Consider the following 20,840-nt stretch of genomic DNA (forward strand, 5'->3'; position numbering starts at 1 on the left):
TCCGAAATCGATTACTACCAGGACAAATTCAACTTCAACTACACCATATCGAGTGGTCCCAATGGGCAAGGAGCAGAGAGCAAAATCGAAGGATACAGAGAGAAGATGGAAGATGAATTGCCGTTGGGAGAAACATGCGAACAGAACATACAACTAGTTTGGCTCACCCACTTACCTAGTCATTTGCTGTTTGCTCATCGTACCTTGCGTGTCTGCATCTGCGCTTACACCTGCACCAGTGCCCTTCAATGCATCGCAACGCCATCCCAATCAAGCCTGGGCAAGCAGCTAACGCACTTGCGTTCTAGATGCCGGGTCCGGAGTAGGAACGAACGGTGAGCGCAAGCAAAACCATCTCATCATGTCTTGAAAAAGTGGTGTGTGGTAGGTGCGCTGTGGACACTACTCTCGCTTGACCAGCAACTGCTATTTTCTTCTAATCCTTTTTTTATTCTTTTCTAGCTCCAAGACAACCCGGCATCTTCCTCCATGGCGCTAACCTTATTGGCATCACAAGGCAGGCCGAGTATGTACCTGTTGATCGGCGAAGCATCGCCATACAGGTTAGTCACCCGGGCTGGATGGAAAAATGTAATGTGGTGGGCTGAACCCGGCTATTGCAACCCACGGGAATGCCATGCATCTGTCCACACCTAGCACACCATTCAACAACGGAGTCCCCTTCTGCGTCTGGCCGAGGACCCTTTGGAACTAGGTAGAGTCGGCAATCGGTGGCCTCGAGGCAGGCACAAACTGATGAAGTGGATGCGCATCTACTGGTGCACTGGCGATGCACGCGCAGCACTGAACTACCATTGAGCTATCCCTCATCCATGGCACATGTTTGGTCATGCAAACCCCGCGTCAGATGCTAAATGCATGTCAACCATTTTTGTTGCATAATATAAGCCGTTTGGGCCATGTATATATCGAAGCCCGACCAGGGCTGATCAGATATGTCGCACGCCGTTCTACCTGGAAGTCAATTCTCACCCACAGAGCTGTGTGGGCGGATGGTTAAAGGCACATCCTGGACCGAGCAATGCATCCAAACACTGGCCTTGAGTTACGGCACGACAACTTACCACGAGTATGGCCGAAAATTAATTGCATGTCAAAATACCTAGACTCGTCCAATTGCTTCGGTCAAAGTTACGACTCGGGTGGCAGAAAACGTAAGAGCAGATGGCATGGCGACGGACAACCCCTCCGATGTGCTCTTGGACGTCCCCTCGGCGCTCGCCAAGATATCCATGGCAATTTCTCATCCGCCTCTTGTCACCGTATGCCGGCCGAAAATAGCACAGGTCGTTATCGCGTTCAACCACGCTCCAGGGGCTGGCTATGTACACTACACTAGATGCACCAGCCATCAGAAAAGGTATCGTGGAGAACGGCAATATCCGCTGGGTAACAAAGATGGCAGTCATGGCTGGCTCCAACCTTTCTCTTCGACATGCCACTTTTGGTTGCAGCGGTAACGTGCGTACCTTGCAAGTGCCTGTGCGTGTCGTTACACCGGCGGGCACCTGGACGACTGTGTTGGAACCAAGGAAGGTCGAAGCCAACGCGCCAAGACGACAGAAACGCATGTGGTGTGTATGCTTCTGGCGATGGCGTTGCGGGAGTGCGCGTACATGTTCTCGTGCCGCAAGCTGGTCAAGCCGGACGTTGTCGAGCATGGATGCAGCGAGGCGGGAACGAACTGCATCCAGTCTGCCTGCCACCATACCACAGGACTAATAGTATGTGGATGGTGTGCGATTGAGCGACGGCTATGCAATATCCATGCCAAGGTATCCCAATCTTTCGTGCAGATTTATACCGCCCCAAAACGATGCAGCCCAAGGTTCGCCCATACATCTTGGGGGTTCCCATCACGCATTAACAGAGTCTTCATCCAGAGTCTTGGTACGGTGACTTTGGGTACCCACGCATCTATTGCCCGTTGTCGGAGCTGTCTCCGATTGTGATTATGATATGAGGGCGGCGATTCTCTCCCATGTGCACGGATGGGTGAGACGGGCGCAGGATGCCTGACGTTGAAGGCGAGCCCACACACGTATCCTGAAGCCCAGGAATAGTGTGTTAGGGCGTCTGGGATCAGTCGGCGTTTATCGGCAATGGTCGATTCTGTGCCTCGTCTCCAAATGCCGCTCAGCGGCGAGGTAAATGTCATGTAAAGCGAAACGTATCCGTCAATTCACACACACGCCTTCTCTCTGTACGATTGAGGCGCTGAATGTCGGGATGCCTGTGTTCATGCCTGGCCTCTTTGGCCAAGTTCCTCAGGCAGAACCGGGAAGCACACCCCGGTGTGTGCCTGGGAGACTTGGAGCCTGAGGTGTGATGACAGCCTCAGGCCCAGAGTCTCCAGGACGCAGGGCATCAACGTCTGCTTCGCTTAGCATCGCAACGCGTGTGCTCCTGCACCTCCTTCTGCTTTTGCTTCTACCTCCCTCTGCCCAATGCCTGTCCCTGCGGCCACGAAGCGACACCCGAGATACCCGTGCATGGTGTTGACAGGTGCCTCGTTTGATATCGATTGTGTGCCTTGACCTGAAACTTGACAACAATTATATACTACTCTCTCATTTTTCCGCATCTCAGGCCTGGTTACAACAGACACATATCCTCCCTATCAAACGGCCAATCTTGCAACCAGGTCCTGCGAGGACTCGGAGCCGGCCCCGGCGACACATGCAGCCATTGTTTTTGCGGCGGACGGAGTGGGGGAGGGGGTAGGGTGCTCACTGGGGTTACAGTTGAAAGGAGGTTCCTTGCCATCCGCCCACCTCGCAACATCTCATCTCATTGCACATGACAGTCGGCGACGGGTTAAGCTCGTGCTATCCAAAACCTCTCAAAGTCTCGAGGGAGGCACGATGAACGCATCCGCGCTGGCGACCCGAAATCGACATGCTTTTCACGTCGCATCCTTGACCTGCTAAAATAGATGCCTGGTTTCTAACCACCGTCGACTGAGAGACGCCGACTTTCCAGGTTTCTGCGTTTCTGTTCTCGTTTCTAACAGCTACGTACACTACAACCCCACCAAATCAGATACACGGGTATCCCCAGCACCATTGATTCACACCCCAGGTGAAAAGGGGCAAATTCAGAATCCCAAGTAGTGTATCAGAGCAAGAGCGGGAGCGGGAGCAAGAGTCATTCACCTTGCTTATTAGCCCAGCCCCCTGCTGTCATCACAACAACAAGGATCAGCCCTCTCACCTCGACCCTCTCATCAACCATCTCTTAGCTTTACCAACGCCAGAAGAAGCAACCCGACCGTACAAGTTGTTGAGCGGAAGAGTTTTGCAGGGCACCTCACCGACTGTATCCAAGTTCACTTCCATAGGCGATCTCCACGCTTGAAGCCCGACCCCCGCGACACCGCACTGCTTCTCGGCCGGCAGAACGTTGGATTGTTGTGGGCAGGCTCGACGGTCACCAAGAATTGACCGTCGGCGATGTTACGACAGTGTTCATCGGCCAATCATGCCCACTGACGCCGCAGGACCCATTGAAGGCCGCCAATCGCCTCCGTTCCCGACCTACCGGAAGCGTGCCTGAAATGCCGATGCGGTACTTTGTCCTGCAGCTTGTTTCTTCCTTGATGACGGCACCGGCTGTTGGGGCCACAGCTCCATGTCCGTCTTGCTCGACTCCAGGAGGGGGGTTTCTCCATCTCCCGACTCCAAATCAATCGCCATGGACCCCCATGGTCAGTCCTCTACATAGTACATAGTGGTGATCCTGAACCTGGGGGGTTTGCTATGAAGCGACTCCAACTGCAACTACCCCATTCTGGGTGCACCTTAGTCTCATTCCGAAATTTGGCCTCGCCAGCTATCCTCGAGCCCTTGGGCTTCGTGCCCAATACAGTCAAGGGCTAGAGTTCCTGTCTTGGCTGCTTGCCCCTTGGACGACGAGATCCGGATGCAAAATGCTCACAGTTTGGTTGCTGGGGAGGGGGGGGGGGGGGGCTCCTGTCTCCGCGGGAAGATCGCCATCGTTCATCAGTCCTATTCTCGATCCACGCAGATGCCATTTCATTTTGACGCCAATTTCGTTCCTTGTCCTCAAATTACTACATTCATGCCGTACCATGAGCGGGCGTCGCGCGTACCACTCGATTTGACTAGTGTCTGAGGCGACGCGTGGTGGTCTGCCGCCCTGCGTATGAGTGGCCTGATTCGTTATCGTTATTTCTGAGAATCTCGCGTCGAGTGGTGTCATAGCCTGATGAGGCCTCGGAAAGGGCCCGAGCACGCGTTGTCTGGATTGTTTGGTTGCTCGCCCTGTCGTCAGTCCTCGGTTCGCCTCACGTGGTGAGACCCTTCAACGAACAGACATCTGGATATCAAAGCAAATCTAGCAGAAAACAGGCATGGTGGGGTTTGATGAAGAAGAAGATGCGCAACGCCCCAGGCGAACGCGAGGCTTCCGCTTTCCGCTTTCCGCGGGCCTCCGCGACCCGATCGCTACAGCCGTGGTTCGGGCTATTTTGTTGTGTCCAAGCAGCATGTTGATTCGGTCCTTGGCCCATTCAGCTAACCCCCTGTGTTGGTCAAGCCGTCCCATCCCATCATCACATGAACGACGACGACGACGACGACGACGATGATGATAGTCATTGCGAGAGGGAGTGCGAATGGGCTATAGGACAGGGCAGGGGATCGAGAGTCGAGGACCGGGGTTTGGGACTGAGGCGCAACGGCCGAAACCCCATCGCGGAAGTCGAGACGACATGACCGAGAGGACAAAAGGACGGACGGCCATTGCTCCTATCGGCGGCCGTTAATCAACGCTTCGCTCTCCTTCTCCTCCCATGATGGTGCGGACACTCGGCGGAGTATAGACAGACACACGCATGCATGACTGGTCAACAAGATACAAGACGGACGGCAAAACCACGAGAGCGAAGAGACCCATGCGCCCGCCCCCTCCCCATCTCGTCCCATCCTGCTTGCCCCACCCATGCTTCCTTTCACCGGCCTCACGTTGCCCTGTCTTGGCCGTGCAACACTCTAAATTTGCGCCCGCCCGCTCGCTGAGCTCCCCGCTCCCCGCTGGCCTGCTCCCCGTTGACAAGCGTCTCGTGGCCTCGCCTAGTGCCTCTCGTCCCCGTCTCCGCCCTAGGGCGACTTGTCTCTGTGCGTCGCACTCCTTCCCCGAGGAGAAAACTCTTGGCCAGGTCCTGCCACGATGATGGGGCTTGTCGATGTTTCCGATGATTCCTGCGGCGCAACCCACCCGACCAATGTGCGTACGACTCGCGGCAGCACGGCCACACCCCTCATGAACTCCAGGAACAAACCATGATGCCGTCTCACACGTCGTTGGTAGGCCCCTCCCCCCCTCGCCGCCCCTCCTCATGATTCCGATGCCGGTATGCCAAGGCAGCACAACTTCAGTCAATCGCTAGTGTACAGGGTGGTTGCCGCCCAGATTCGAGCTAGGTCCAAGTGGACCAAGCTCCTCCGATTTTCTTGAGCTTCGACATGACGGACGCGATCGAGGCTTAGACCTAGGCAGCGTGTCATGAGGGGGATTTGGAGGAGTCCTCGCGCTTGGCCTGGACGCAGAGAAACCGTTGTTGGCCAAGGCTAAAACAAAAGAGAGCCAAGTGACACCTGCGATCCAAGAACCGCCCCGGCCGAGATGCCAGTGCGGCTGCATGCCGTGGCCTGCATGGCATTTTTGACGTGCGGTATATTTGCCTTGCTACTATGGTTGCCGGCCGAAATAAAACCCCCCTACCAGGTACACTCTCCCACGCCCAATACTCACCACCAACACTGGAAGATGTATCTGTGTTTATGTCAGCCATTGGGTGTGCATGTGGGTCAGTGACCAATCAGGGGGCGTTTGACTTACCCATACCGTACCATGCTAGGCGTATGGCATGGAGCAGCCAATCGGTCCACCTGAGTCCAATGCCATGTTGTCGTGTTAAGCCTTGCAAGCGTCACACCTGGTTGACGGCAGTTTTGAGATGTCGTGCCACGTTGGCTGCAGCATGCGTGAGGCGCAGCTTGCATGTAGGCGCGCACTAATCAATTAGGTCCCGTGGAAGAAACAATGAGGATGGCAGACGGTGACTGGAGCTGTGTAACAGACTGACAGACAGACAAGAGTGAATTGTCCTCTTTCGGCCAGATTTGGCGCATAGCCATGATCCCATTGGGTTCCCGTCAAGCGGTGTCATACCTTGTCTTACCCAAGCAAGCCCAGAGATCCCGAGGAGGGGGAAACAGGTGCTTCTCCCCTCGAGAAGGCTGCGCGGATGCCGAGCCTGCGTGCTGGTCCCCTGTCCCCCTACCTCCCTGTGTGTTCCCTACACACTGACCACCGACCACTGACCACCGACCACCGACCACCGATCATTGACAAGATTCCGTGTGACCCGGTGACGGCCCCGCTTAACTTTCCATGCCACGGGTGACTCTCTCTCTCTCTACCTCTCCCACTCTCTGTCTCCAATTCTAGAACTCGGGAAGACTCTGGTTGTCTCATCGAGGCCTTCCTCAACATACCGAGGAGTCCCAAGGGCCTGTCACGGTCCACTATCAGCCGCCCGGACCCCGGGCGCAATGCGAACCTCTGTCCGGGGCGTTAATGAGGTGCCGTGCGGCGCAATGTGGCTGTTGTTTACACGCCAATCTCGCTTCTGCTCATCGTCACCGTGTTACACCACATATTACTGAACACGCACTGGGGTCGCACATTGGATTGCTTGACCTGACTGTCTGTCTCCCCCTCTCACCTTCCTCCCTCGTGGTTCCCCCATCACTCTCTCCATCCATGCTCCCTGGCTGTGACTGCATCTTGACCTTTCTGGCAGTCCCGCAAGCACATTTCCAGCCCGGCCCGGGGCCAAGACGAAGAGCCTTGTCGGATTAACTGGGGGGGGAAGGGTCGTTCAAGTCATGGCAGGGCTCGTGGCAATTAGCGATACAAGAAAACATACTCTGTACATCTCTGTCCCAGAAATGAGGACACCCCGGTCTCGCTATGTACCTAATCAATCGACCCAGCAAATATCTCCCCCTGCTTTGCCCGCCATGCCCGCCCCCCCCCAGTCTCAAGGTCGACCGACAGACTGGTCACCTGCACCACTCGCTGTGCCCTTGATCCCAGCTCCCGCCCGCAACATGGACAGCCACGCAGCTAAACGAGAATGCCATAGCCGCCGCGGCCGCCGCGACCGCTGCCATCATGACCCGCGGCCGCCGTGCTGTGGGTAATCTAGTGCGGCCCAATGAAGCCTTCGCCGCACAGCGATGGCGGCGGGACACCTTAGACTTGCCGCCATGCCGCGATGATCTTGGCGTGATACGTGGGAAGGGTTACGTCTGTTGTTACCTTACAGGACTTGGCAGGCTAGGCAGGCTGCAGCGGTCAGGGCGGTGCGTACGTCGTACTGTGTGGTTGAGAGGGTTTGGGTCAAAGGAGCAATAAGCTGTCAGATCCTCGTTGCGCATCTTCCACAGCTCTGTGGCTGCGTTTGTCCGCCATCAGCACCACCTCGGCATGGAAAACACTGTCACTATTCCGTCCGTCAAACCGTTGCCCCCCCCCGACTCCACCCCAGCCCGCCCATTGGCAGTGTCAAGTCCGGCTGAGTGCCACCGTGGTTTTTCCCTACGTACCTGTCCGGTTGTTCCCTTGCCCATCTGATCTCACCCTCCGCCCCCACCATCCCGGACGGACTGTTATGTCTGCCCGCCGGACTGCCGGATGCCCGGTGCCGATACAGCCGCCGGCGCCGAATGACCACCAGGGCCACCGCACCGCCTTCTCACCCCCTACCTCATCGAATCCTCATGATCTTGGTCCGATCCTCTTCCTGGCCCGGCTGGCCGTGACATCCGCTGGCGCCTCGAGGTATTCCCCTCGTTCCGGACCAGCAGGTTTCGGGCTTGGCTTGGGTCGGCTCGCCCATCAAGGTGGCGCCGCGTGATGTGAAAGATTTTGGGGCGCGGGCGTGGCGGAGCGAAGCAAAAGAGAGTGCGGTACGCAAGCAAAGGGGGCGCACGACGACGATGGGCATGTTTTTTCTATGTTTTTTTTTTTGCCAAGAGCCAAGACTCGATGCCGCTCCTCCTCTCATCACCCAAAACACGTTCCAAGAGCTCGCAATTATTTTCGACTACGCTACTGCTGCGCGCAGCCATTTCGCCAAGAAACAATCCTTGGCCGGCCCGCCTCTCTTGGAGCCGCCGCGTCCATAGGGAGCGATACAATTATGCTTTTGCCGCTGCCGATACTACTGGCTATACGTTAAAGGCGCCGCTTCACTTGGCCCGTCGTCATCGAGGCGTCAGGCCAACCTGGGCAGGGTTCAATTGACTTTTTTTTTTTGCTTACCCTCCTTGCTCCCCGCCCTCGTCCATCTTGCCTACCTTAGTCTACGGCAGTACAGCAGCAAGTTCGGACCCTTACCCGCCAACCTGACGTTTAGGCGCATCAGCTATACCAAAATGGTCAGCAGCTTCGCTCCATGCTACTGTGCACCAGGGTAGTAGCTTGATGTTAGCCTTCTTCCCTAGCTTGACACCTTCCTCGCTATCTGGGTTCGGTTCTTTATGTGCCTCACCTTTCCCTATTACCTCTAGCATGACGAAGGCGAAGCCACGAAGAGACGTCAAGGGGGAGGCAGCAGCAGCGTATCTGTACGAACAGACGAATCAATAGACAGGGCAGCGTTCGACGAGCTAGTCCACTTCAGACTAGCACTGGGGAGCCGGGCTTTCACGGCCTCACACTCCCACTGCCGTTTGCAGGCACATGCAGTATGTCCTCCTCGATCTGTCTGACCCTTCGCCTTGGTCAGTCATCGTCAAACCTGTTGCCGTGGACGAAAGAGCTCCAACGATCCCGGCGTCTCTCCCCCATGATGACCCCCCTGGAATGCCCCTGGTGAACCATTCCCCTGGGCCCGAAGCCGCCGCCGCCGCCACTTATCACCACCACCCGGCCAGACCAACGGCAATCCTGTTGTAGGTCTTCTACATAGTACTATGTAGGTTCCAGTTGGTTTTTGGAAAGTGGCACACCACCCACCGCGCTGTATGGAACAGGCAGGACTGAAGCAAACATCGCAATAGAAGACAAAGAAACCACAAGCTGGCGCCGCCCGCCCCCCTCCCCACCCAGTTCATGTGCGCCCGTTAGGCATGCTTTCCCCATGGTTTCTGCCGGGGCCATTGTAGCACAGAAATTGCCGTGTAGTAGTTGGCGGGGTGCATGTAATTAGAGACCCCCCCCCCCCCCCCCCCGACAAAAGTGCCCGTCTCCGCCCGTTTGTCTAACTACCATGTCGAGGTCTGGTCCGTCGCCCAGAGCACAAGGGGATCCGCAGATCGGGTGAGGAAATTTCCCATTATCCCACGGGAAATATACTAAAGCGTCTATTATTTGCCTCGATTCCAATTTTGCCTGCATTACCTAGTCCCATTTCTTTGCAGTGATGTTGCCTCAGGATCATGTATGTAGGTTCAAACTGGTTTTGGTCCCCGAATCCCCAGAGCTGGTCGCTGAATGGGGTCCTTTGTCTTGTTCCGTCATCGTCGTCTTCTCCTCTTGCGCACCCGATTTTCGCTATTCTCCCCACTTTGTTACCCGTCAACTCAGCCGTGTTTGGCTACGCCTCGTTCCTCAAGCGCAGGAGTGTGTACACTGAGTCTGGCTGGACGGACTAGCAAGTATAGCACGGCCTTGTCAAGTATTCGCACCGTCTGGCTCGAGTGAGCCAGGTGCCAGCGCCATGTCTCGTTGTTCGACTTCCAGAATTGACCCTTGGCTCTTGATGGCTAGTGAGAGGTCGCGTAGCCTGAAGCGGTTGCACCGGTGCGACTCCATCACGTACATTCTCGACTGCCCCCCCCCCCCCCCCCTACATCCATAACCGCGCGCCGGACTACTGCATTGCTAGCCAAGGGACCAAGAATAGACACTTCAGACCAGACGAGAGCCACCTAGAAAGTCAACAGCGAGGGGAAGTGGAAGGCGCCGGCGCCTGCGGCCATGACATGTCCGCAACCCGGCGCCGGCTCCTGCTTCTGTGCTCCTGTCTCCTGTCTCCCTCCTCGGCCGGCCCGTCTCCCTGAAGTTGCATGATCTCCCCCTCCTTGAACTCGACGCAACTCGACCCAATTCTGCCCACCATCTTGCTCACAATCTCTACCCAACTGAGCTATTCCATTTTGGACCAATCAACTGCATGCTGAAGCTCCAGCAAAAGGCTGATCGATGCTCCACCATCTCCCCAAGCAGAAATATCCGCCAAAACGTCTGGACGGACTCCTTGCCATAGCCCCGAGCTAAGGAAAGGGAACGATTCCAAAGGCGGCAAGGATCTGTTGCTTCTCAGCCATGTACACACATGCATGCAACCCACGCAACTTGCAACCCCAGGGCAGAGACCCTCTGCATAGAGAGAAAGGGAAACAGAAGGGGTTCGGTTTATTCCAAGGGTGCGAAAAATGGCGGCGGTAGGCTAATTTGGCACCTCATTACTGATCAGTATCACCCATGCGTCTAAGCATCCTGCTCCTTGCCTCTTCCCCTTTCCTCCATCGTCATGCCAATGGGCAATAAAACACAAGAGAAGAAGAAGAAGAAAAAACCCAAAAGTGGTTCTGGGCCCAACAGACGAGGGGTCGAAGGGAAGGGGAGGGGTGTGTGTGAGCGTCCAGCCACTTAAGGAAGAGACACAGGGAGAGCGGTCGATGAAGAAAGAGATTTTACCCACGTCGAACCCACGCCAACCACCACCCACCACACAATCCGAAAAAAGAAAGCAAGCCAAAAAAGTTACCAAACCTGCGATCTCACAATCTGGAGTTCGCACTAGCGGCCCAACTTTACCAGGACCCCGACTTTGCCAAGCTTCCACTGCGGGTTGGAGTACTTTGTACTTTGTAGTGTAACTGCACTACACCGCATCAAACGCATCTCTTCGCACTCATTCACTCACCGTTGCCGTCTCATTCACGCTCAACCATTCAAGCCCTCGCCAACTCATCCACGGTCGATATTTGTAGTTGTGTTCGTATATGGATGAAACTCGGTGAGAACTATGGACCTCGCTACCAGCAGCAGTGTTCCGTCCACTGGTGCACCAGACACGTAAGAGATGAGTCCAGGCAGAAAATCCACCACTTCACTTTCAACTTACATTCCAAGGACTGGCCAGGGCACGTAATATCAGCAACGACGCCCTGAGATGCTTCCATTTCCCATCTCCATCTGGAACCTATTGGGCAAAATATCCTGTCTTGGTCGCGCTAACCACCACGGGGCATTGCGGACAGCACGGACGGGTTGATCCATTGCATCCGCCCACTTCACGCATCACGAACATCACCATCATTCGCCGTCGCCGTCACCGCCGCTGCCAAGGAGCCACACTTTCGTTCTCGCCTTGCTCATATCGCATTCTCCCGTTTCATTTGACATCGCCACCGCTGTCAACTGTGCAGTGTGCAGTGTGCCACTGCCGCACGCAGTATCACTTATGGATCCGTACCGCCAGTCCACCGCGGTCGCGATGCATGCTTCATGTTACACCCCTGATCAACCAGCTATTTTTCCCATCGATCCCGCCCCCCCTACGTATATCGAGTGTCCATGTACTGGCTCCATGCTACAATACCCCTGGCTGACAGCATCCCCCCTTTCCTCCACATCCACAGCTGATTTGTATTTGAATATATTGCGCGGGTGCATCAACATGGACCCTCGTCAACCTATACCCAGTCCGACGGATTCGTCCGGCATGTGGGCCACCGCCCTGTTCTTCGGGATCATGGAAGACTCAAATGTGCGTCTAATAGTCCGCAGCCGCGTGTTATGGAACATTCCTACTGCATTCGGCATACCCATCCATGGTCTACCAGTGTCTCGTTTTCTCCCGAATGACTTTCGACCCGCCAACGGCCGCCAGTGCGTGCCGCGATCCATCAAAATGCGTACCCACGCCCACCTGTGCCCTATGCCATGGCAATGTAACATGCAAAATGTAGTCAGTCTATTGCTATCATGATCTAGGTTCTGCCCACTAACAAGAGCAGACCAGTCCAGTCACCAGACACCGCCGTGGGTGGATGAGTGCCTTGGCGAAACGTACACTACAGCGACATGGCCAGCTACGGCAAGATTAGTACCGCCATCGGAGGGCTAATTAGCCCGCCCGACCCGGGGCTTGCTGCAGGTTGAGACGACGCCATGCCATCCGCGAAGATCCATGTCTGTGCTCTCTGATGCCTGCACACGCACCTCACGTTGCTGAGGGCTCTGCTCTGCAGCGCGCGCTCTTTCCCCCCTCTCTCTCTTTCTCTCTCGCACTCTATGCTGTTTGTTGACTGGTGCAGCATTTGCGACTGCCGCCACTGGCCATCCTGATCCCCAGAAGGGTGTCTCAGTTGAGTCGCACCCCCACCCCTGGTCTTCAGTCGGCCTTCAAGAAGAACCATGGCCGGCTGGCTGCCGATTCACCTGACGTGTAGCGCCCCGCCGGTACCTTCATTGGTATGGGCATCGTCGTTCCAAACACTTCATCGAGGCCCACTGATTCGTCCTGATCGAGCTGGTGATGCCGCCGTTTCTCCTCACTGTCTGTCACCTTCACAGCTGGACCCCCTTCACTTTTCGACGCCTCTTTGCCCTTGGCGTGCCCCTCTAGCGTCTGCGCCTGCGCGCGCGCCCGCGGACGAAGCGCCAGTGCATCTTCGTCGGCTCCCGGCCCTGCTCCAGAGTCCGCGGCGCCCGGCGGGTTGCCATGCACCGCGACTAACACGCCACACTCCCAATTACGACAGGTCAGCTTGGCTGCTCCCGACACCCGATCTTTCACTAACCGGCCCCTATGGCCCAATTTAGGTCAGCCTTATGGTAGATCCATGTCCTTTCGTTACGTTGCCCTTGGACTCTCCCATCTGCTGTTATCCCTCTCGATAACCGCTTCCTTGCCCTTTGCGCTCCCACTAAATGAAGCGTATGGATCGCTGCCCAATCGCGAGGGTTCCCGTTTGACTTACCATGCGCTCTCCGACAGGTTTGCACTACCCACGTATGCCCAGGCTGCGCCGTCGCTTGCCCGCTCCCGGACGAAGATGGCTTTGCTATGTAGCAGCAAGCCGCTTCTGACGCTCTGGCAGTCTCGGAGTAATTCTCGTGGGAAACTAGACGCTTTCCACCATTTCTCTTGGAAGGAAATGGTGCCGCCAGACTGTATTATCACGCAAGATGAGCATACGGGGAAATGAAGAGGGATTTTGGGCAGCAGGATCGACCGGTACCGCGGCGATCCCCGCCGGCACGCAACTTACAGATTTACCGCCCCGGCTCTTAGAAACGGTCTGCTCAGTAGGGAAGTAGATGCGGAAATGATGCTGCCATTGAAGCGTCTCGTTGTCGACTGGTCTAGAACCGTCCAAGCCTGATTTCGCAGCCTTGCTTCTGGTCATCTTAGATTGTCTGACTTCATATTCCTTCATGCCCGAATCGCCTGCAAGGGGCCGCGGGGCGTTAGCATGCTGGTTTTCCACCCTGCCAAACAACAGTAGGCTTGCTTGAAACCAGACGTACCTTGACAGGCATAGTAAATCGCCGTTAAGTAAGCATGGTTCAACGATCCCAGCGAAGATGCCTTACATGACAAATTGATTAGCAACGTTCCCTGTCACGCTGACCGCCAAGACCTGGGCGTCCTGCTCAGCTAGCACACCGCGTACGTACCACGTAGTCAACGTCAACGGCATCCTCGGTTGCCAGACCTAAGCTTCGAACAGTGCTCCCTAGCCCGCAGTAGCCTAATTATAACAGTCAGTCTTGTTTCGGCTCGCCACGAACGTCAAGCCCTCGCGTCCCGGGCGACCGCGGGTAGACTGGCCTGTGTGCTGCCAAGAGTCATTTGCATGGCTGCCCGCACTAATTGTTCATGTCAATTGTCAGTCACGATGGCATACCAACTAGGATCGTCCTGGCGCTGACTCACATAGAGTGAATGAAACCGTAGCGGCTTGTTTCGGAGAAGTTATAATTGTCGAGACTCTTCACTAGCTTCTCGTCGAGGCCAAGAGCTCGCAGGAAACGCCGCAGCTCAGTTCCAAACAGGGTCTCGGCCGGGGGTGCGGTCGGACGCGTGCTTTCGAGCCTGGGGAGATCAATCAAGAAAACCATCTGTCAGAGGTCAGCGAGATGTTCAACGACATGCCGGATGTCGGAGAGGGGACATTTTCCATGACACCGGTCTCTCCCCAGTCGTAGGGAACCAGATTGCCGGAAGGAATCACAATACGGAGATAACTGCAAATCAGTCAGTAGCTGCCGGTGGCTTAAACAATGGAGACCAACTTACCCTTCATATTTCAGGATCTGCAGCTTGGAGTGCATGTACCCGCCGTGCATCGGCGGAAAGCAAAACCTGACAAGCCCAGATGGGGCGTTTGCGCGGATGGTGGCTCTCTGGTGTGGTGAATCGTAACATCAGCCATTGTTCCAGAAATCGAGCTAGATTAAGCTCAATTTTGGCTTTTATTGCACCAGAATACGCACCTCGGCCTCATTGTTTGCATAGGCAACCAGAAGCATCTTCGTCTGTCGGGCGTCGACCTTGGAGAGGAGCCACTCCTCGTCCCACTGGAAGGACGAGAGTACGGCCAGCTGCAGCTTGTCCTTCTGGAGGACCTCCTCGATCTTGATGTCCTCGCCGGTTCTGGGGTATCCGAAAGCCCAAGTTCGCTTGAAGGCGCCCTTTGAGAACGGTAGCTGAGGCGCATCTCCTGCTGTATTCGTTGACTTTGATGGACCAAAGGAAGTATTGGAGGCCTTATGCCCTTGTGACACTTCAGGCCGCTGTAGCTTTGGTCTCTGATGCTGATCATCGAGCTCGGCTTGAGTCGCCGAACGTTTCTTGAGTCTCGCAAGACGTTCCTCCTCCATCCTCCTTCTGTCGAGAGCCAAGGATCTAAAGCTAGTAGCAGGGGACGGCTTAGGGATCTGTTCCGAAGACCTTGCAGTAGAAGGTGCTGTTTCAGTATCCTCGCTTCTGGCATTCTCTTGTTCCTGCAAGGAAAGTGCAATGGCTAGGGCAAGATCGGGGTCATCCTCGGGACCTGGCGACGATGAATGCGCCCGCTGGCGGTTTGAAGCCATGCTCCCGGTCGTGTGTGTTGGAGGCAAGTTCGTTGCAATGATGACAACTTAAGCGATCTCTGCCCGAACGGTAGTCTAGTACAGTTTGCAGTGGAATGGAATGCGGCCAACCGTCTTTGACACAAAGATTGAACGTGAAGGTAGACGTTGGACATTGTACGACGTCCATACGCGGGCGACGTGTAACGAGGCACTTTGGGTGGAGCTGCCTGCCTATCGCGAAGTCATGTGCTTTCGCGTTGAAGTTCACCCCTTTAGCTGCACATCTCTGTCAATAGCGAATAGTGGATAAGCACATATCGTCGGATACCAACTTGCGGGCAGATCACCTTGCTGCCTTGATTGACGATATTCCGAAGCTGCTAGCTTTCATATGGGGAAAATCTATGGCTTCCTTCCTATTTGAATCATGTTTTACATGTTTTTGTGCAGTTGCGATGCTACTTACCACTCCGAACATATTGATACTTGCTTGAGTAGGCTTCAATATGACCTGTTGAGCTATGCATAGCTGTCAGTGAATGCAACGTTTTTCGAAAGCGCAATGTGCAGTTGATTGTGAAAAGTTTCAGGGACCCCGAATTGTGTGACAGAGTGTCCAAAGCCCGTTGGAGCATTCATTGGTTTAGGATGTATGAGGATTCAGAGTTCTGATGAAACCTGTGCCATTGAGTCAACAGCGTTGTTGAGCCTGGGAGTCCTAACGTTAGCAAGCCCATTGGTGTCAATCTAGACGCCTGATAGAATTTCATGGACATACTATTTATATTTCAGGGGCAGGTTTCTCTTCCACCTCAGTCTGCTACGGGGTACTGGTCCTTGAACCAGTCCGGTTGTAAGGGTATTGAGAAGACCGACTATTACTAGATGTTTGATTAATACCTATAAGAAAAAAGTACATTCGGCTAGTGGGCGCCGGAGGCGCCGGAACGGTCAGTATTCCTTCATGGCCCATACCGATGCGAACTTCCAGGTTGACCTTCAGACAGTTTGTGCTGCCACCTTGGTACAACACCTCAGCATGTCCAAAATCACGGTGTTAAAAAGGAGCAACGTGACTGGTGACCAAGTCAAATCAGTACCCATTGACGAGAAGATGGCTAGACCTTGTAGATGGAAGTAGACGTACGGGTTTCCAAAGGCCTGGCAATCCTTCTAGGCTCATAGTGGCTAGTCACCCCACCAGATCTTCAAACAACTCCAACCTTTTCTTGATATATGAGCAAGAACCCCCAGAGTTCCAGCTCTAGGTATCACTCAGGAGAGGCGTGGAAGGTTATGGACAAACTGCTCCACAAGCACAACTATCAACCGAATTGTCCTCCTAGGACTTTAATGAAAACACAAGCCCATTCCTTATCTTACTAAATAGAGTATGCCAGTACTCGGTCTCGTTCCTACCAGCTCCCGTTCAGAAGCTCCTCTTGTCTACATTATGCAAGAAATGTCGGCGAAAGGATGATCTACCCACTCATGGTGCCGTTATCAAGAACGAAAATCAGATCGCCCGTGTACCTGGCGCCATTGTCAAACGGTTATCCCAGGTCCTCGACAGGAGCCTCTGGGCCTATAACCCCTACGTCTCATGAATACACTAAAATTGCCGATAATGGTAGCCTCTGATAATGTATAGTCTTGGAAAGGGCCGGCAAAGATATTTCAGAGCAAAGACACAAAATCACGCCGAGAACCAAACTTATCCGCATCGTCTCAGTGACAGGTAATGGAGAGTGTTGCCGGAAGTGAGGGACACCGCTCGCAAGGAGCTATCGATTGGGGCGTTTGAAGAGGTAGAATTTTGCACGCTGACAGATTACACTCTGCGGCTGCTGGGCACAAGCGCGACTTGGCTGGGAAAAGCAGTATTATAAGGCGTGGTGTTTTACGACGTCACCGTCACATACAAGGACAAGCAATACTTGGAACGGCATTACGAAACCAATTTCAGAGGAAACCCTTGCGCAGAATACCGAGGTGAAGTACGAAAGAAGCAAAACGTCTCTTCAAAAGGCCGAAGAAGACTCATCCGGGGGTCTCAAGCACATGTACCATGTCAAGACGTGGAGCAGGGCCCGCGCCTCATCGAGATGTCCCCAATTGAAGCACCTACCAGCACCGGTACCTCAGGCTAGGAGCAACACCCGCCCAAACAGGTACGAAACGGTGTACCAGATCATCTTCCTTGGCAGGCGGCGGAGAGATCTCCGGATCATCGACAAGATCGACGATGACAGAGGTTATTGAGCGGAGCTGGTGGCACCGTCTGGGTCATGGGTAGCAGCACTACCTCTGCGTCGTGCCAGGCGTAATGCTTCTGCATAGAAAGCAGCACCCCTGGTTTGCCGGTTCATGGACTCTAGTGGTACGTTTCGCAGTCTCGCACCTTCGTCTATCAAGAACACCTTAATGGTCACAATACTGCGTAGGCTCGCCTGCGTAAGCGGCATTACCGCGGCCTACAGCTTAGGCGGGAAGTATCCCAAGTTTGAGGGAATTGCAGAGTTGAGTTTCTCCCAAGTATCTGCTCTTGTACCATGGCTCCAGCTACTCCCAAGAAGAGACACGCAGAGCGAAGGGTAAGCCTCAAGCCTGCTCACACAAATGTGACATGCATAGCGATCTGACATGACAGCATATACAACACGCCAAAGCTATATGGAAAAGGAATTTGAAATTGTCCTAACTGAAGAAAAACATCAATGTCGCTTTCGGGTATCAAGTTGAATCTCAGGTCGGCATGTAAAGCAATCGCCAGCCTACCGCTGCCCGCAATCCCAAGACACCCAACAAGACAAAAAACAATCATCAGATAGTAACCGCACAGACTCCTATTCCATGCCAGTTGGTATCAAGTAACCTCACGTCTTGTAAAGAGGATCAACAATACTAAGCCACCAATTGACGCCTGAATTGACGAGTGTAGTGCAACTGGATTATTCGTGTTCCACGCATATTCGTTACTCATGAATACAGAGGATGATCCCCGGACTTGGCGGTCGCCAAGGGAGATTCGAGTTTAAGAATACGACGCAGATTGTCCTCCATCGCGCGTAAATCGGCAGAGTGACCACTCTGGGGTTCAGGGTTGTTTCCCATGAAACCGTTGTGGACATACTGAGCTGGAGGGCCTGAAGCTGACGATTGGGGAGACGAAGCTGGACCTCTGGCACCGAAGAGGTACTTCTTCAAAGCCTCAGAGCGGTCTTCGACGGGTGGGGTTTGCGAAGTTCTCGGGCCGTTTGGCGACTGGTTAGAAGCGCCGCGAGCAGCCCGAATGCGCTCCTGATACGGCGTAGAGAAGGCAGGGCCAAGAGGCTTCCCAGGATATCCATCGAGCTCTGCTGCAGAGATACCACTAGATGACCGCGGGAGGGGCATACGATGGCCAGGATGAGTGTTGTAGGGCTTGGCGACAAACGGACTGTTGTGACCGTCCCTTGGCGAAGGAGCGGCAGGGGGCTCGGAACCGTCAGGCTGCACTGATGACTGGAGAGAACTGGAACGCCGAGCCTTCTCCTTCTCAGCTCTGTCAGCTCTGAAGATAGCGTCGAGGGGCGACTCGCGGGCCCTAGGTGCGGTGGCCGGATGCTGCGGTGTAGGGCGCTCCCGATCGGTTGGCGGAGGGGATGGCTGTTGCTGAGCGTCTTGCCTCGGGCCTGGAGATTCGGTGATCGACTTTGAGTAGAAGCTGGGCATGGGCAGAGCCGATGGAGCAGGCGAGGCGTGAAAGGTTGCCCCAGCAAAGGCAGCAGCGGCAGCAGCTGTTGGTTTGGTGTTGACGGGGATATTCTGAGGGGTCGAGCGGCGGTTATGGCGAGTAACGTCGGGCGAGGCTACCGTGTTGGGATTCTTGGCTCGGGGCTTGTTACGCGAACGCTGCTTGGAGCCAGTCTGGTTACCGGTACCGGACTGCGGCTCAGGAGAGCCGGAGTACGACTTCTGAGGGGTATGGGGATGGCCGTTTTGCTCGTAGGCGAGATTTGAGACGTTGGCCATGTCGTTCTCGGACGCATACATCTTCTGACCGGTCGACTTGTTGCCGCCGCCCCGACCCTGTCGACGACGAGTGGGCGTCGGCTTTGTTTGGTTTGTTGTCTCTTGCATTCTGAATCGAAATTGTGGCGCAAAACAATGTGTCGCGGTGGACTCGGGTAGAGACCAGCTGTACGGGGTCGATGAGAAATAGTCCCGGACTATGGTTCAGCTACGACAAAAGAGTATCGCGACGACGATAAAAATAAGATAGAGGTACAAGGCAGGGTTTCGCTTGTCTGTCTGTCTGTCGGTCGGTCGCAAGGCAGTGTGTGTATGTGTCTGTGTTTGTATGATGTCTGGTTCGATAGCGCTAGCTGGAATAAGTTATGCTTTTTTCTTGCTGGTTTTTTTCCCCCGTGGTTTTGTTGCTTTCAGGCGCCAGGGGGATGGTCTGTCTGAGGAGGCGGATTGGGAGAAAGGGAAGCCGAGATATAGAAGCCGGTGTTTGATGCAGGAAAAGCGCGTGAGTATTCTCTGCTCATGTTGCCGTGCAAACAGTGATGGGTTGAAGCGTCGAGTAGGGTGACACTGCGAAAAGGATGGGGGGCGGTGCGATAGCGTGCGGCGAAGGAGGGGAGAGGGGCTTAAGTAACCCCGGTGTTGGTGCGGGCTGCGGGTGCTGCCAAGTTTGGGTTGGCTTCGTTCGGCAGCGGGCAGGGCTAGGTGATGTGAGAGTAAGGTAAGGTAAGGCAACGGGAGGTGGCAGTCAACCACAAGTGGGTTCGCTGTTGGGTAGCATGCTGACAGACACTGCCATCCCGTCCGTGGTAACCCGTCCACTTCTTACGCCTCAATGTCCATGCCGTCCCAATCTCAGTCCCATGCTGTGTGTAGGTATGGCCTTCCCACCCCCTTATCGGAGCGTCCTCAGGTTCTTGGCGCGCCCGATAGGAACCCCACAGTGTCAAAACCAGGCCCCGTGGTGCCTGAGTCACTCCACTCAGGCCTTCTATCTACAGTGTTTAACCCTTTGAGCCTCAACTCAAGCCGTGGACAGGCTCGCATTACCTCACCATCCTTGCTTTCCCTCAGCCAAAGCGGCGTCAGCGTACGAGTCACAGCCCTGGACTACCTATGAGAGGGTGAATGCGTCACTGCTTCGATGGGGTAGGCTACTTCGAATCCAGGAAACCCGGACAACGTTAGCTTGGATGACGCCTATCTGCCCGGCTGGGTCGGGGTTAATCAAGAGGTTGGAGTTCAAGCCTGACTTGGCCTCACACGTGCAAGGTTCCTTGAGGTGGTGGACTGCTCACCTCGGTGTGGATTGTGTCAGATGGCGTGGTTCGAGCACCACTCACTGTGTCTTGGCCTTGAAGTTATTACAAGCAACCTAGAGAGTGGCGAGGCTTCCCTCAACGGTCTTCGCGAGACATCACAGCGCTACTGGGATGAGCCGCGCCTATATATCTAGATAAGTAAAGCATGTTCAAAATCACACTGGGAGCCGCGCATGACGTCGAATGCAGTCCCTCCGTTCTTCGAATGTAATCAAGAAATGTGTAATTTCAGTGAAGTCAAACCAACACCAATATAATGTTCTGCACAGTGTGCGATGTGATAAGGCAAGCGCCATTGAAGCCCCGCTGCGGCCTGGACGTGGACCCTCCAAGCAGCTGATTTAGGCTGTGCGGTAG

At 54.8% G+C, this 20,840-nt stretch overlaps 3 protein-coding genes across 3 annotated transcripts; all 3 read right to left on the reverse strand.

Annotated features, from left to right (window-relative positions):
* Window positions 1-13,864: 13,864 nt before the first annotated feature.
* ColSpa_03976 (uncharacterized protein) lies at window positions 13,865-14,421 on the reverse strand (the record flags this gene model as incomplete). The annotated part of the gene is made up of 3 exons (XM_049270188.1): window positions 13,865-13,910; window positions 14,009-14,167; window positions 14,372-14,421. 3 exons carry the CDS (start codon window positions 14,419-14,421, stop codon window positions 13,865-13,867), a joined length of 255 nt encoding a protein of 84 aa, XP_049126145.1.
* A 126-nt stretch (window positions 14,422-14,547) lies between these two features.
* ColSpa_03977 (uncharacterized protein) lies at window positions 14,548-15,168 on the reverse strand (the record flags this gene model as incomplete). Its single annotated transcript, XM_049270189.1, has 1 exon — window positions 14,548-15,168. One exon carries the CDS (start codon window positions 15,166-15,168, stop codon window positions 14,548-14,550), a length of 621 nt encoding a protein of 206 aa, XP_049126146.1.
* A 2,961-nt stretch (window positions 15,169-18,129) lies between these two features.
* Window positions 18,130-19,272, reverse strand: ColSpa_03978 (uncharacterized protein; the record flags this gene model as incomplete). Its single annotated transcript, XM_049270190.1, has 1 exon — window positions 18,130-19,272. One exon carries the CDS (start codon window positions 19,270-19,272, stop codon window positions 18,130-18,132), a length of 1,143 nt encoding a protein of 380 aa, XP_049126147.1.
* Between the last annotated feature and the right edge of the window lie 1,568 nt (window positions 19,273-20,840).

Source organism: Colletotrichum spaethianum (assembly GCF_022836535.1).
Source record: "Colletotrichum spaethianum MAFF 239500 DNA, contig08, whole genome shotgun sequence".
In the NCBI taxonomy this organism is placed as follows: Eukaryota; Fungi; Ascomycota; class Sordariomycetes; order Glomerellales; family Glomerellaceae; genus Colletotrichum; species Colletotrichum spaethianum.